This window comes from Hyla sarda, chromosome 4 (assembly GCF_029499605.1).
Source record: "Hyla sarda isolate aHylSar1 chromosome 4, aHylSar1.hap1, whole genome shotgun sequence".
NCBI lineage: Eukaryota > Metazoa > Chordata > Amphibia > Anura > Hylidae > Hyla > Hyla sarda.
Window position 1 is genome coordinate 45891471 of NC_079192.1, and position 17823 is coordinate 45909293.

The 17823-nt window shown below is 43.1% G+C and overlaps 1 protein-coding gene and 1 long non-coding RNA gene across 4 annotated transcripts in view; one reads left to right on the forward strand and one right to left on the reverse strand.

Moving 5' to 3' along the window:
- ADGRE5 (adhesion G protein-coupled receptor E5) overlaps nucleotides 1-17823 on the reverse strand; it is a 184204-nt gene that overhangs the window by 15774 nt on the left and 150607 nt on the right. For all 3 annotated transcript variants that reach the window (XM_056570735.1, XM_056570737.1, XM_056570736.1), the window contains 3 exons: nucleotides 8726-8940; nucleotides 6932-6998; nucleotides 3266-3357 (listed from right to left, as the gene is read on the reverse strand). In XM_056570735.1, the coding sequence (XP_056426710.1) occupies nucleotides 3266-3357; nucleotides 6932-6998; nucleotides 8726-8940 (374 nt within the window). The remainder of the gene's footprint in view (nucleotides 1-3265; nucleotides 3358-6931; nucleotides 6999-8725; nucleotides 8941-17823) is intronic.
- LOC130367855 (uncharacterized) overlaps nucleotides 2961-17823 on the forward strand; it is a 401538-nt gene continuing 386675 nt past the window's right edge. Inside the window, exon 1 of the long non-coding RNA XR_008892203.1 lies at nucleotides 2961-3237. This is a non-coding gene — a long non-coding RNA (uncharacterized LOC130367855). The remainder of the gene's footprint in view (nucleotides 3238-17823) is intronic.

Here is a 17823-nt window from a genome sequence, read left to right on the forward strand (position 1 = left end):
AGTGGGGGGCAAATGCTCACTGTACCCCTTGTTACATTCCTCAAGGGGTCTCGTTTCCAAAATGGTATGCCATGTGGGGCTTTTTTGCTGTTCTGGCACCAGAGGGGCTTCCTAAATGCGATATGCCCCCCGAGCAAAATTTGCTCTCAAAAAGCCAAATATGACTCCTTCTCTTCTGAGCATTGTAGTTCGCCCATAGTGCACTTCAGGTCAACTTATGGGATACCTCCATACTCAGAAGATAAGGGGTTACAAATATTGGGGGTATTTCCTGCTATTAACCCTTGGAAAAATGTGAAATTTGGGGGGAAACACACATTTTAGTGAAAAAAAAATATTTTTTTTTTACATATGCAAAAGTCGTGAAACACCTGTGGGGTATTAAGGCTCACTTTATTCCTTGTTATGTTCCTCACGGGGTCTAGTTTCCAAAATGGTATGCCATGTGAGGGTTTTTTGCTGTTCTGGCACCATAGGGGCTTCCTAAATGCAACATGCCCCCCAAAAACCATTTCAGAAAAACGTACTCTCCAAAATCCCCTTGTCGCTCCTTCCCTTCTGAGCCCTCTACTGCGCCCGCCGAACACTTTACATAGACATATGAGGTATGTGCTTACTCAAGAGAAATCGGGCTACAAATATAAGTATACATTTTCTCCTTTTACCCCTTGTAAAAATTCAAAAATTGGGTCTACAAGAACATGCGAGTGTAAAAAATGAAGATTGTGAATTTTCTCCTTCACTTTGCTTCTATTCCTGTGAAACACCTAAAGGGTTAAAATGATGACTGAATGCCATTTTGAATACTTTGGGGGGTGCAGTTTTTATAATGGGGTCTTTTGTGGGGTATTTCTAATATGAAGACCCTTCAAATCCACTTCAAACCTGAACTGGTCCCTGAAAAATAGTGAGTTTGAAAATTTTGTGAAAAATTGGAAAATTACTGCTGAACTTTGAAGCCCTCTGGTGTCTTCCAAAAGTAAAAACTCGTCACTTTTATGATGCAGACATAAAGTAGACATATTGTATATGTGAATAAAAAAATTTTTTATTTGTAATATACATTGTCCTTACAAGCAGAGAGCTTCAAAGTTAGAAAAATGCAAAATTTTCTAATTTTTCATCAAATTTTAGGATTTTTCACAAGGAAAGGATGCAAGTTACCACAAAAATTTACCACCATGTTAAAGTAGAATATGTCACGAAAAAACATTCTCGGAATCAGAATGATAACTAAAAGCATTCCAGAGTTATTAATGTTTAAAGTGACAGTGGTCAGATGTGCAAAAAACGCTCTGGTCCTTAAGGCCAAAATGGGCTTGGTCCTGAAGGGGTTAATGCTTCATTTCCCCCATAAACAGGTTGCGTCGGAGTACTTCTTTAAATGGGCAGGAAAATCAGCAGCAGAAAATCTACAGAAAAATACACACGTTAATGTACCCTGAGGGCGTATTTGCAAGTACAGTATCCTGCGCATATTTGATGCTACAGACTTGATGCAATAGTCAATTAGTTTGCATTAAAATCTTCAGCATCAATTTGCAGCTTCAAATGTGCAGCTTTAAATATGTGCAGGATACTGTACGTATGAATACACCCTTAGGGTAGGGTCACACATCGCCCATCTGCAGTGTATTTGACGCGCACTTTCTTCTTTGTTTGACAACATAATTGATGCTGTGTATTTTCTCCCAGCACCTCCTCAGTGTGTTCTTTGTTATAAGGAAAGGCGGTCACTACCGCAGCGAGTGCAAAATTCAGTAATAAACGCTGCGGATATTAAGTGCCATAGATTTCTCTGGCACTTAATATCTGAAATACTCATCAAATAGCGTCAAATATGCTGCAGATGCACTACATGTGACTCTTCCCTAAGGGTGTGTTCACACTGCAATTATGGTGCACATCTGGAATACATGTTGGGAAGTTCTCCTGACTCATACATGTCAATGGCTAAAACAGCCCTATATACAGTGACCCCTCGACCTACGATGGCCCCGACATACGATAATTTCAACATGCGATGGCCTCTCAGAGGCCATCGCATGTTGAAGGCAGCATCAACATACGATGCTTTTTTTTATGTCGGGGCCATCGCATAAACGGCTATCCGGCAGCGCAGACTGCTTCAGCTGCCACCGGATAGCCGTTTACGGTGCCCCGTGAGCTCCGGTGATGGTCACTCACCTGTCCTCGGGGCTCCGGCGCGTCCTCTTCGGGATCCTCCGCATCGTCGCTGCTCTCCATCGTCGTCATCACGTCGCTGCGCACGCCGTCCCGTCATCCAATAGGAGCGGCGTACGTAGCAACGTGATGGCGGCGACAGAGAGCGCGGATGCCGGGGAAGCAGAGGCCTTACCGGAGCGTCGGGGACACCTCGGGGACGCAGTGACGGACAGCGACATCCCGGGCAGCGGTGACGATCCGGAGCGGCGGGGACAGGTGAGTACAACTTCATCTAACAGTGGTCTACAACCTGCGGACCTCCAGATGTTGCAAAACTACAACACCCAGCATGCCCGGACAGCCGTTGGCTGTCCGGGCATGCTGGGTGTTGTGGTTTTGCAACATCTGGAGGTCTGCAGGTTGTAGACCACTGTCCTATACTTTACATTGCACGGATCCCTCAACATACGATGGTTTCAACAAACGATTGTCCGTTTGGAACGGATTACCATCGTATGTTGAGGGACCACTGTATATATATATATATATATATATATATATATATATATATATAGGCCAGAAGGCTGAATTTTTTGTCAGTGTGATTTTTTTTTCTTTGCTGCATTGGAAAACGTAGTTGACTATGCTTTTCAACATAAATTCCTGAAAGAAAATGTATATTGTGATATGTGTGTATATATATGTATATATATATATATATATATATATATGTGTATCGCACGGCACAACTGTGGTGTACCCAGTAGTATACACCACACTGTACTGTATGTATGTCTATGGCGCTCCTCTGAGGAACGTCTCACTAGGCCCCGCCCCCTCATCATTGCGCGCCAACAGCTCCAGCAGAGGCCGCCATTTGGTGTCTTGGTGACGTCACGAACGGCTTTGCAGCCGAGCAACAAGATGTCCGGTGGTCTCCTGAGGAGAACTGTGACGCACAACATGTCTACGGTCAATTGAGAGAAACATTTCTGAGGCCATCACAACACCGAACAGAGACCAGTGACTGTGACTAGTAAAACTGCGCATATAACCAGTGCACACTGTGAGGTAAATATGTCGGCCACGGGTCACCTACCGGAATCTCCTCAGCTTCCCTTGCTCTGGGCTGACAGAAGACATCTTCTCAGCAAGTTTCCACACAGTGAGCACGAAGATTCCGCAATTCACCTGGAAAGAAGAGAGGGGAGATAGTGAGGCCAGCAGGGGGTGCCATGGAGCTCGGGGTGAGCCATCAGGGGCATTTATCTAAAGTTATTATTGTGATGAATGACACAGAATACAACATAGTAAATCTCATATTAGGGGAAATAAATCTGTTTTATGTCCTGCAGTACCTGTCATGACCAGGGGGTGGCGCACAGATTCAAGTTTTGTATTTATTTTATTAATTTATTTATTAATTAATTAATAGAAAGGGATTATTATCATAAAAACTGTCTGGTCCATCTAGTTCACCCTTATACTATTACCTTTTATATTTTTCTCTTAGGATAGCTATAGGTTTAACCCAGGCAGGTTTATTCATTTACTCAGGATTCACCAACCACATCTGCTGAAAGTTTGGTCCAAGGATCCATTGCTCTTTTAGTAAAATCATATTTCTTGACCTTGTTTCTGAAAGGCGCCTCCCAATAACCTTACACTGTACTTCCATTATTTATGTAATCAGATTTTTCCATATTGTAAGAAATAATAGAAGTGTTGCCCATATGATCCCAGCAACATTTCACGGTCATCATCCTTGGCGCACAATGGCCCCCACCTTCTTGGGAGAATGCAAGTGACGGCCCGCTTAGCCAATCACCAGCTGAGGCGCGACATCACAGTGCCCAGTGATTGGCTGAGTAGGCTGTCGCTTCGTTCTTCCAATAAGGTGGGGGCCACTCTGCTCAGAAGACGTGTAAGTAGCCGGAGACCCGTATAGGAGCGATGGGGGTTCTGAGCGATGGGGATAGGAGATTAAGGGGAGATTTATCAAAGTCCAGAAAAATAGGTAAAGGTTCAGCTCACCATTAGCAGCATGCAGACCCAGATCACAATGAACTCAGCACACCCTCCAGCGGAAGCCACGGAATGAGCAAGGGCCGTGTTCCCAGGTACATCAGATGAGCACAAGAGTAAGGAAAATCTGGCTCCCAAAACTGGATAAAAGTACGTAGTTTTAATGTATCATATTAAAATCCAACATAGAAAGAAAAATGGTAGCTAAAAGCACAAACGAAACGCACCAACGCGTTTCGACTTGTTAACAAGACTTAATCATTGTCAGATTGACCATGATTAAGACTTGTTAACAAGTCAAAACGCGTTGGTGCGTTTCGTTTGTGCTTTTAGCTGCCATTTTTCTTTCTATGTTGGATTTTAATATAAAAAATATAAAGCTACGTACTTTTATCCAGTTTTGGGAGCCGGATTTTCCTTACTCTTGTGCTCATGAGATTTATCAAAACCTGTCCAGAGTAAAAGTTGCTGAGTTGCCCATAGGAACCAAACAGATCCCTTCTTTCATTTTTCACAAGCCATTTCAAATATGAAAGAAGCGATCTGGTTGCTATGGACAACTCGGCAACCTTTTTCTCTGAAGAAATTTTGATAAATCTCCCCCTAAGTGTCTAAAAAGTTTAGTTCCCTGGACTACCCCTTGAAGATGATGGCAGGAGGTCTGTATAAGCAGAGCACTGATAACACTGATCAATTCTATGCTATGGCATAGCCTTGAACAGTGTTCGCAATAGAAAGATTACATGCAATAGTCCCCTATGGAAACTAGAAAGTAGTGAATAAAATATAAAAAAGTTAAATGTGAATAAGCTCCTCCCCTAATAAAAGTTTAAATCACCCCCATTTCCCTTTTTTCAAATAAAATGTCAAAATAGCCAAACATATGTGGTATTGCCACATGCGGAGATGTCCGAACTAATGTAAAAACGATAAGAAAAACAAAGTCCAGAATTGTTGATTTTTAGTCACCACATATACCGAAAAAAATTAAATGAATGTAGTGAAAGTGATAAAAAAAAAGTCCCTTTAAAACAAAAAGATTAATGTTAAAAAAAAAACAGATCAAGGCCTTCAAACAGCTCCGTATATGTAAAATGAAAAGTATTACAGGGTCAGAAGAGGGCAAATTTAACCCCTTAAGGACGCAGGGCGTACCCATACACCCCTGTTTCCGAGTCCTTAAGGACTCAGGGCGTATGGATACGCCCTGCGTTCTTCCGGCCCCTGCCGCTCGCCGGGCAGGGACTGGGGTGCCTGCTGATTTCGTTCAGCAGGCATCCCGGCATATCGACCTGCGATTTGTGGCTATTCCGGGTCAATTGGGTCTCTGGTGACCCGGTTACCCCGAAAAAAATTATTATTATTTGTCAGATAAAACGAAAAAAAAAACGCCATTTTGAAATTTTTAGTGGTTTCTGTTTCTACGCAGTGCACTTTTTGTTAAAAATGACATTTTATATTTATTCTGTAGGTCCATATGGTTACAAGGATACCCAATTTATGTAGGTTTTATTTTATTTTACTAGTTGAAAAACATTCTAACTACATGCACCAAAATTAGTGTGTTTAAAATTGTCATATTCTGACCCCTATAACTTTTAATTATATTTTTCTGTTTACGGGGATGTGTTAGGGCCCATTTTTTGCGCCGTGTTCTGTAGTTTTTATTGGTAACATTTTTGTTTTGATGGGACTTTTTGATCACTTTTATACTTTTTTTTAGTGTATACAAAATGACCAAAAATACGCAATTTGGGACTTTTTTATTTTACGTATACGCCATTGACTGTGCAGTTTAATTAACATTATTTTGTTATAGTTAGGACATTTACGCATGCAGCGATGTTTATTTTCATATTTTTAAATGTGAAAAGAGGGGTGGTTCTATCTTTTATTATGGAAGGGGTTAATTCACATTACATTTTTTTTTAGTTTTTAACACCTTTTTAGTCCCCATAGGGAACCATAACATGCAATCCTTTGATTGCATACACTGTTCTATGCTATGCCATAGCATAGCATTGTTCAGTGTTATCTGTGCTCGATTGCTCCAGCCTGCTGAGGCTGCCTGGAGCATCGAGGGACAGATCAGATGGCGAGGAGGCAGGTAACGGCCCTTCTGCGTCCTCTCAGCTGATCGGGACACCGCAGTTTCATGGCCAGGAATGTTTTTTTTTTATTTTACACGCCGCACTCAACTTTGATGGTCGATTCTAATGGGTTAATACCGGGCATCACCACAATCGGTGATGTTCGGCACTAGACACGGGTCCCGGCCATTGATAGCCACCAGGCCCACCCCGCTATGATGCGGGGTCAGCCCATGTACGCCCTGTGTCCTTAAGTATTTAAAGGGGATAGGATACTGGATAAGATGTCTGATCACGGGGTCCTGTCACCGGGAACCCCTGCGATTTCCTGCATGCCACTCGGGCATTCTAAGCTTTTCATTCCAAACGCTGGATTCGAGGCCGTGGCCAATCATATCAATGGGAAGGGGACATCACGACCACAGCCACGAACCCAGTGTTCAGAATGAAAGTTCAAAATGGCGGGGTGGCGTGCAGGAGATCATGGGGGTCCCCAGCGGCAGGACCCCCGCGATCAGACATCTTATCCCCTGTCCTTTGGATAGGGGATAGGATGTCTAGGGGCGGAGTATCCTATTTAACTTCTCCCATTATGGTACCGTGTACGTCAATAGTGAATTGTATGTCAATTCATGTGAAAGTCTACTTACCAGTATAATGGCACACACAGGTCCCATAAAGGCCCAGATAAATCCTTGTTTATGAGACAACCAGCAGCTATGAAATAAGGGGAATGAGTTTACTTTACATGTGCATTATTTCATATATGGTTTGTTAGAGTCTGAAAATTCTATTCAATTTAATCTCTTAAAGTGAAGCTTGGCAAAAATCTGAAAATTCAAGATTAAAATCATTCACCTCTCCCTCCAAAGCTGTACTTGTTTCATGACTGAAAAGAGATCTATGGGGGACTCCATACAGGGGATTCCTTCACCATGGCTGCCTGTTCAGCTAACACAAGAGTTATTTCTTGTAAATATTCCCGGGTAGCTCATAATACCCGCAGTTTGTAATAGACAGGCTGCATGAAGACCCTTATGGATCTGCAGAATGGTGGGAACCTGGTAAGTATAACTTTGGGGTTGTGCTGATCTCCTTCACTCCTAGAAGGCTTTACTATATATTTAGGCTAGGATTCCACTTGGCAGTTTTTTGAGCCAAAGCCAGAAATGGATCCACGAAGAAGTGTATGTCCTTCCTTTATATTTCCCTTTCCTTTTAAGGACAACTTTGGCTAAAAAAAAAACTGCAGAGTGGAATCCCAGCCTTCTAGTAGTCTAAGCTTTGGTTTTCTAATTCATTTTTTTTTCTACTCCTACAATTTATTCTATGTTTCAGGGGCTCATGATGGCTGTTCTACTGCATTACAAATCAGCCGTACATTGACCTCCTGGTGAGCTCGTGAAAGACTTGTGGTTATACAGAGCAGCTGATGTAAGGCTTGGTTCACACACGATTTCACTGTACGTCTGCCGGATCCAGTTAGGGGAGTGAAAACCGGTGCTCCCGTATCCCAGCCGGACCCAGCCCATATCTGATGCATTTCATTGAGCCGACCGGAGTCAAACGGTGACTCCGGTTGGCACATTTTTGCCCTGTATCGAGTTTTCTGGCCAGACCTAAAACTGTGGTATGCTGCGGTTTTAGGTCCGGTCACAAAACCGGATCACCGTTTGACTCCGTTCAGCTGATTAAAATGCATTAGATACAGGCCGGGTCCAGCTGGGATGCTGGAGCGCTCGGTTTTTGCTCCCCCCAACTGGATCCGGCAGCCGTACAGTAAAAAGTGTGAACCCACCCTAAGAAGGGAGAGCTACAGGGGAGGGAAAGAGAGTAGCTGCCAGAACCAATGAGAGGACATGAGGCATGACTTAGGGTACGCTCACACTGGGTACACTCGCAGAATTCCGCTCTGGCAGCTGCCGCCGAAATACTTCAACGGTACGACCGAGCGGCACTGTGCAGTCACCACTGACAGCTATGCAATGCTTGCGGATTTCCGCGCAAAGAATGAACATGTTCCTTTTTTGTGCTGAACAATTTCAGTGGCGGAATTGTCCAACTCTGAAATTCCTTAGTGTGGACGGGTTTTCGGGGAAGACCCATTCACACTGATGTTTATGTTGAAAGCGCAGAATTCAGAACTCTGCTCACGGAATTCTGCGGGATTTATATAGTGTGAACATGCCCTTAGATACCTCAGACACTGTAGCTAAGCTTTAGTCAAAGATCACAACTTTCTCCTAATGGATCTGAGCTAAAACAAAAAACCCAGTCAGGCATTAAGATATGAGGAAAATAAATAGCAGGTAAAGATTCCCTGCTGATGCTGAAGTTCATATTATTTGTAAGTTCCTCACAGGACAGTCACTAAAACATGAATTAACCCTTAGTCTTATTCCATTGCTGACCCTAGTCATTATGTAGTTACATTTTTCACTCACTATTTCTTAGTGCCGTATCCTTCATGGTATATTGCTGCACTTATCGTGATGATCACAGCTGGTATACCATACCCCACTGCCAAGAGGTATCTTTTCTTGAGATGGGTGTTAAATACCGTAACTAGCATAAGGTAAAGCTCCAATCCCTCCAGAGACATCCAGCAAAAGGAAGAGAGGTAGAAAGCATGAAGAAGTCCTGCAACTATCCCACAAACCTATGATGCAAAAATATTGCTGTTATTAAGTAATAAAAGGCATAATAGAATGTAGTCACTTTTACATCATCACACAAGATCACAACGTCTGTGGGTAGCATATTTCCCCCCCCCCCTTTTGACTGATGTTTGATTATTCAGATTATAATTCAGGTGATATATTCTGGTATCTTGTTTATGAATATTTTTGTGCAGGCTTATTTTAAATAATTACAAAATATTATACTTACCTTCCCGCCCCCCCTGCCACCAGCCTTATGACTGGTACCTCTACTCCGCACTTCCTTGTGCTGTGTCAGCAGAAAGATTTGCCAGCTCAGCCACTCGGTGGCGGTGCCTGTGTCCCACCCCAGTCAGTGATTGACTGAGCTTACATCTTGGCAAAACATTAAGCTTTCTGATATACTTCATAAGAAAATTTTATTTCCTTTTTATAGAAATCATGGCTTTGTCCATCAGACAGAAGAGAGCACAGAGGAGTGCTATCAGACAGGAGAGAGAACATAGGAGTGCTATCTTATAGGACTCCTCTGTGCTCTCTCCTGTCTGATAGCACTCCTCTGTGCTCTCTCCTGTCTGATAGAACTCCTCTGTGCTCTCTCCTGTCTGATAGAACTCCTCTGTGCTCTCTCCTGTCTGATAGCACTCCTCTGTGCTCTCTCCTGTCTCATAGGACTCCTCTGTGCTCTCTCCTGTCTGATAGGACTCCTCTGTGCTCTCTCCTGTCTGATAGGACTTCTCTGTGCTCTCTCCTGTCTGATAGGACTCCTCTGTGCTCTCTCCTGTCTGATAGCACTCCTCTGTGCTCTCTCCTGTCTGATAGCACTCCTCTGTGCTCTCTCCTGTCTGATAGCACTCCTCTGTGCTCTCTCCTGTCTGATAGCACTCCTCTGTGCTCTCTCCTGTCTGATAGCACTCCTCTGTGCTCTCTCCTGTCTGACATGGGAATTGTTTACAACCCAAATATGTAAATTGGGTATTTGCCCCCAGGGTATATATGCACTCAACTCCCTATACCGAGTGAGTAGATTATAAAGTAAATGTAAGTAGGGAAGGAGTCTTGTGCTGCTGAGTAGACTAAGGGAAAACAGATGATCAGGTAGATCTTATTTTCTGTTATCCCTCAGCAGCACAATAATGGGGATATAGAAAGTAGTTACCCCCATAGGGAAAAACCTTACTTCTTAACAGAATCAATAACCAGAGAAACAGAGGTCGGTTGAGAGGATAGCCTGGTGTTTAGTTTATAGTACTTGAAGAAATTCTGAGGTGACCAAGATGCACTCAGACATTCCTGTTTAATGGGAACAGAACACCTCTTAGCCAAAGATGATGCTACAGCCCTGGTGGAGTAGGCTTTTGTAAATTCTGGGGGGATTCAGACCTTCCAAGAAATAGCAAGTGTTAAAACACTCACATATCTAACAAGATTTGAAAATTTTGGAGGCTTTTTTGCCTCGATCCCTACCCTGGAAGAGGGAATGTAGATTTTCTTTCTTTTCCATAGAATCCCAGTATGTGTTACACAGAGCAATGCAAGACTACGTGAAGATGGAAAAAGTAGGTCCGTTAGGGCTTCCCAGAGCCTACACAGTGCCAAGTGCAGTCTCCAATACTGCAGCACAGAGACAGCAAAACTGTTTGAGTTCCAGAATCCACCCTGTATCCCGAGAGTAAGTGGATCCCCGGCGGGGACATGTTCCTGAATCTATGCATACCATTGGGGGGGGGGGGGGGGGTACCTTATCAACAAATTCCCATGTCCTGCAGGAAGGACAGGGACATCCCATTATTGTTCTGTTGAGGGGCGACAGAATGAAAGGGAGACCATGTAATTCTTTTATATGCACTAATACTTCTGTCTCCAAGATTTTCAGTATTTTTCAATTACATGACATTTTTCAGGTTCCTCAAATCAAAATGAGTTCTGTTGGCATTCTATACCAGGGGTCTCAAACTGGTGGCCCTCCAGATGTTGAAAAACATGCCCGGACAACATTTCGCTGCAGCTAACTGCTGTCTGGGAATGCTGGGAGTTAAGGTTTTGCAACATCTGGAGGGCCACCAGTTTGAGACCCCTGTTCTAGACAATCAATAATTTACACGCCCCAAAATCATTTATATCACATTTATGAGATCATTTAGTCAAACACCATTCAGAAAAACCACATAAAAATAAGGTATGTGAACATTTCGATATTTGCTTAAATTGATAAAAATTGTAATCAATGTATAATGCTGTATTATATCATATTAATATACTGTAGAGACAAAAATGGCATTATTGATGGGGTTTTCATTTTTCTTGTTTTTTGGGATGCATGTTTAGTGTGTATAGCTGGAAGCCACCAGTAGAGGGAGATGAACCTACTATTTCCTAACCCCTTCCCTTGTATGCTGTAAACCCTTGGGAACATGCACCACTCTCCCTCTATACCAGCCTGCCACTACTTTAGTTCATGTTTAGTGTACTAGTTTCTTGTCATATGTTTATGTATTTAAACCCATCTTTTGATATGAACGGTCCACTGAAATTAGTAACAAAGGCTACCATCAGTTACACACTACGCCGCCAGGGACTCAAATCATGCAGTGCCAGAAGTGTCCCCCTGCTTAAGCCAGTACATGTCTGGACCCGTCTGAAGTTTGCTAGAAAGCATTTGGATGATCCAGAAGAGTATTTGGGGAATGTCATATGGTCAGATGTAACTAAAGTAGAACTTTTTGGTAAAAACTCAACTCGTTGTGTTTGGATGAGAAAGAATGCTGAGTTGCATCCAAAGAACATCATACGTACTGTGAAGCATGGGGGTGGAACATCATGCTTTGGGGCTGTTTTTCTGGTAAGGGACCAGGATGACTGATCTGTGTAAAGGAAAGAATGAATGGGGCCATGTATCGTGAGATTTTGAGAGAAAACCTCCTTCCATCAGCAAAGGCATTGAAGATGAAACGTGGCTGGGTCTTTCAGCATGACAATGATCCCAAACACACCGCCCGGGTAATGGAGGGGCTTGTAAAAAGCATTTCAAGGTCCTGGGGTCGCCTTGCCAGTCTCCAGATCTCAACCCCATAGAAAACCTTTGGAGGGAGTTAAAAGTCCATGTTGCCCAGCGACAGCCCCAAAACATCACTGCTCTAGAGGAGATCTGCATGGAGGAATGGGCCAAAATACCAGCAACAGTGTGTGACAACCTTGTGAAGACTTACAGAAAACATTTGACCTCTGTCATTACCAACAAATGGTATATAACAAAGTATTGAGAGGAACTTTTTTTTATTGACCAAATACTTATTTTCCACCATGAATTGCAAATACATTAAAAAAAATCAGACAATGTGATTTTAAGGATTTTTTTTCTCATTATGTCTCTCATAGTTGAGGTATACCTATGATAAAAATTACAGGCCTCTCTCATCTTTTTAAGTGGGAGAACTTGCACAATTGTCTGATTTAATACTTTTTTGCCCTACTGTATACTCGCTCTGCAGTCCCTCTGTGACTGCCGCCGGCGCATCCACAGCATAAAATACGCAGCGGATGCGCCCTGTGGGTCCCTGCCCTAAGATATCCTGCAGACTGCCCGATGCAGAAAACAATTAGTGTTGGGGACCGGATGTGAGGTTGGGGTATGAGATCGGGATATGAGGATAAGAGAGTCATTGCTGCTTTTACCCTTTAAGTACCCCTTTAAGGTAGGAAGACTGGGGAACACCCCATGATTTGTTCATACCTGGGACACTATTAGTGACAAGGGAATATTTTTTATATCTAGAGGAAAGAAGGTTTCTATGCCAACACAGACAAGAATTCTTCACTGTACGAGCAGGGAGACTATGGAGCGCTCTGCCAGAGGAAGTTGTTATTGTGAATTCACTAATATGGTTCAAAAGGGGCCTGGATAAGTTTCTGGAGTGAAGTTCTACAGGATATACAGAGACATTTATCATTCTTTGTTCGGGAAGGCATCTTTTTTTTTGCTTTAGTTTTGCTTATGTGCTGCATATTTATTATACTAACACAATTGGTTGATAAATCTGGAAGACATAAGCAAAACACTAAAGTCTTAGTTGGAACTTTTTTGCTACTTTTTTAAATTGCTTACGTAAGGGAGTTTTGTGAGTTACGTGTGTGCGACATTCACACTAGACTTGTGCACTAGAAAAATGTTCGTTTAATCTCGTTTCGTTTTTTAGTTTTGGAAAAAATTTCGGTTCGGCAATATTGTCGGTTTAGATTTTTCGGATACATTCGGTATTCGGGTATTCGGGTTGTTTTTTTCGGATACATTCGGTATTCGGGTACATTCGGTAAATCTTTTTAGTCTTTTTTTGGACTTTAGCGATCCTGATAAATTATGGAGATACCTTTTTTATTAAAATTTCGCAGGGTATCATAAAAAAATCATAATAAAAAAGATACAGTGGTGATGGAAAAAATTGTATCTAACGAAATGTATCTTTTTTATTATGAAATGTTTATTCATTTTTAAACAGGGATCAATTTATGTGAGCGGGTAAAGCACTAAAAATGTAGCCGACAATAATGAAAATGTAGTGTGTGCGTGTTTTTCACTTTTTTTTAAAACATTTTTTAGGTAGTACTACTACTCCCATAATGGAAAACACTGTTCCATGATGGGAGTAGTAGTTACCTGTACTAATTGACAGATCGCAGGGGTCCCTTGCGATCCTCTTGTATAATGTATAGATGCGGCGGCTGCTCTTCTATGGTCCCCTGCACTCACGTATATATACACATATTCATATTTCCCGCAGAGCTGTGATTGGCCAGATGGTTCCAGCCAATCACAGCTCTCTGTGAGAAATAGGAATATGTGTATATATACGGCCGTGCAGGGGACCATAGGAGAACGACCGCCGCATCCATACATTATACTGGAGGATCGCAGCGGCTGTCAGGAGTGATACCCGCAGTGATCTTCCCTTTACTACAAGTACTACCACTCCCAACATGGAGTACACTCTGCTCCATGCTGGGAGCTGTAGTACCTGCATTAATAGACAGATCGCAGCGGGTGTCAGAAGTTACACTCGCTGCCATATGTCTATTAATGCAGGTACTACAGCTCCCAGCATGGAGCAGAGTGTGCTCCATGTTGGGAGTATTAGTACCTGCAGTAAGGGACAGATCCCAGGGATGTCACTCCTCCTGACACCCGCTGCGATCGTCCTTATGTGAATGTCGGGATCAGCTGTTCTCAGGGCTACAGAGCCGGGAGAACAGCTGACGCTGAGCCGTAGGTATACATCGTATATCTACTGCCCAGCAAGAACTTACAGTGAGCCTGCAATGTGTATATACAGTATACACATTGCTGGCTCACTTAACCCCTTGCTGAGCTGTGCGCTATGCGCAAGCCCAGCAAGGGAAGAGTTAACTTACACTGCTGGACAGTGTAGGTTAACCCTTTGGGCGGTATACACTTTATACAGCTATCTATAGATAGCTGTATACAGTGTATACAGAAGACGAAGTCCAGCTTACTTCCCTCGAGTCCCGGGCCGGGTTCGTGTAGCTCCGCCCCCTAGTGATGACGTCATTGGGGGCGGATCTACAGAAGGGAACAAGGCTAGTTAAGCTCTGTTCACATTGTACGTTTTGTATAATGTGAACAGACCCTTCTGGCAGTGTCTACCCAGACAGGGAGACTCCAGCTGTTGCTAAACTACAACTCCCAGCATGCCCCGACAGCCAAAGACTGTCTGGGCATGCTGGGAGTTGTAGTTTTGCACCAATTGGTGGCTCCCTGTTTGGGTAGACATTGCATCATGGGTGCTCTCCCCAGCGGACAGCGCCAAAAATGTCATAACCAATTTTTTGTGTTTTTTTTTCTTCTCTTTTCAGATCCGTGTATGCAGAGGATTACTGCGGATTCGATGGATTACGGCGGATTATTTATTTTTTCCTTTAATAAAATGGTTAACGAGGGCTGTGGGGGAGTGTTTTTTTAAATAAAATAATTTTTCCAATGTGTTGTGTTTTTTTTTATTTTTATTGAATTTTCAGGGTTAGTAGCGGAAGCTGTCTTATTGACGGAATCCATTACTAGGCCAGGGCTTAGTGCTAGCCACAAAAACAGCTAGCGCTAACCCCCAATTATTACCCCGGTACCCACCGCCACAGGGGTGCCGGGAAGAGCCGGTACCAACAGGCCCGGAGCGTCAAAAATGGCGCTCCTGGACCTAGGCGGTAACAGGCTGGCGTTATTTAGGCTGGGGAGGGCCAGTAACAATGGTCCCCGCCCACCCTGGTAACGTCAGGCTGTTGCTGTTTGGTTGGTATTGTGCTGAGAATGAAAATACGGGGAACCCTATGCGTTTTTTTTTTTTAATTTAACTAAAAAAATAAATAAAAAAAAACGCATAGGGTTCCCCGTATTTTCATTCTCAGCACAATACCAACCAAACAGCAACAGCCTGACGTTACCAGGGTGGGCGAGGACCATTGTTACTGGCCCTCCCCAGCCTAAATAACGCCAGCCTGTTACCGCCTAGGCCCAGGAGCGCCATTTTGACGCTCCGGGCCTGTTGGTACCGGCTCTTCCCGGCACCCCTGTGGCGGTGGGTACCGGGGTAATAATTGGGGGTTAGCGCTAGCTGTTTTTGTGGCTAGCACTAAGCCCTGGCCTAGTAATGGATTCCGTCAATAAGACAGCTTCCACTACTAACCCTGAAAATTCAATAAAAAAAAAAAAAAAAACACAACACATTGAAAAAATTATTTTATTTAAAAAAACACTCCCTCACAGCCCTCGTTAACCATTTTATTAAAGGAAAAAATAAATAATCCGCCGTAATCCATGGAATCCGCAGTAATCCTCTGCATACACGGATCTGAAACGAGAAGAAAAAAACACAAAAAATTGGTTATGACATTTTTGGCGCTGTCCGCTGAGGAGAGCACCCATGATGCAATGTCTACCCAAACAGGGAGCCACCAATTGGTGCAAAACTACAACTCCCAGCATGCCCAGACAGCCTTTGGCTGTCTGGGCATGCTGGGAGTTGTAGTTTAGCAACAGCTGGAGTCTCCCTGTCTGGGTAGACACTGCCAGAAGGGTCTGTTCACATTATACAAAACGTACAATGTGAACAGAGCTTAACTAGCCTTGTTCCCTTCTGTAGATCCGCCCCCAATGACGTCATCACTAGGGGGCGGAGCTACACAAACCCGGCCCGGGACTGAGGGAAGTAAGCTGGACTTCGTCTTCTGTATACACTGTATACAGCTATCTATAGATAGCTGTATAAAGTGTATACCGCCCAAAGGGTTAACCTACACTGTCCAGCAGTGTAAGTTAACTCTTCCCTTGCTGGGCTTGCGCATAGCGCACAGCTCAGCAAGGGGTTAAGTGAGCCAGCAATGTGTATACTGTATATACACATTGCAGGCTCACTGTAGGTTCTTGCTGGGCAGTAGATATACGATGTATACCTACGGCTCAGCGTCAGCTGTTCTCACGGCTCTGTAGCCCTGAGAACAGCTGATCCCGACATTCACATAAGGACGATCGCAGCGGGTGTCAGGAGGAGTGACATCCCTGGGATCTGTCCCTTACTGGAGGTACTAATACTCCCAACATGGAGCACACTCTGCCCCATGCTGGGAGCTGTAGTACCTGCATTAATAGACATATGGCAGCCAGTGTAACCTCTGACACCCGCTGCGATCTGTCTATTAATACAGGTACTACAGTTCCCAGCATGGAGCAGAGTGTACTCCATGTTGGGAGTAGTAGTACTTGTAGTAAAGGGAAGATCACTGCGGGTATCACTCCTGACACCCGCTGTGATCCTCCTGTATAATGTATGAATGCGGCGGCCGCTCTCCTATGGTCCCCTGCACGGCCGTATATATACACATATTCCTATTTCTCACAGAGAGCTGTGATTGGCTGGAACCATCTGGCCAATCACAGCTCTGCGGGAAATATGAATATGTGTATATATACGTGAGTGCAGGGGACCATAGAAGAGCAGCCGCCGCATCTATACATTATACAAGAGGATCGCAAGGGACCCCTGCAATCTGTCAATTAGTACAGGTAACTACTACTCCCATCATGGAAGAGTGTGTTCCATACTGGGAGTAGTAGTACTACCTAAAAAATGTTTTTAAAAAAAAGTGAAAAACACGCACACACTACATTTTCATTATTGTCGGCTACATTTTTAGTGCTTTACCCGCTCACATAAATTGATCCCTGTTTAAAAATGAATAAACATTTCATAATAAAAATGATACATTTCATTAAATACAATTTTTTCCATCACCACTGTATCTTTTTTATTATGATTTTTTTATGATACCCTACGAAATTTTAATAAAAAAGGTATCTCCATAATTTTTTAGGATCGCTAAAGTCCAAAAAAAGAATAAAAAGATTTACCGAATGTACCCGAATACCGAATGTATCCGAAAATCTAACTATCTGTATCCTTTTTATTATATTTGTTATCAGAATGAATTCTTCACGTTCGTTTACGGATAACGAATGCATTCGTTATTTACAGCATATGGTCGGGAAATAACGAATGTATTCATTACTTTGCTATTCGTATTATCGTGGCTATTCGGGAATGTTCAAAATATATTTTCGTGCATTCGGATCGGTCCGAATGCACGAAAACGGTAAAATTCGGTAATTTAGACATTCGTGCCGAACCTAATTGCACATGTCTAATTCACACATCGTAAATACGGGACCTCTGCAAAGTAAAAACTGACAATTGCTTTAGGTAAGGTTGTTTGCAACTTTGAGCTTACCCACACATGTGACTTTTTGTGCACCCACAAAAAACAAGGCTCTAAATACCTTGATAAATATCCCTCATAGTCTCTAGATTCTGGAGAAGGGA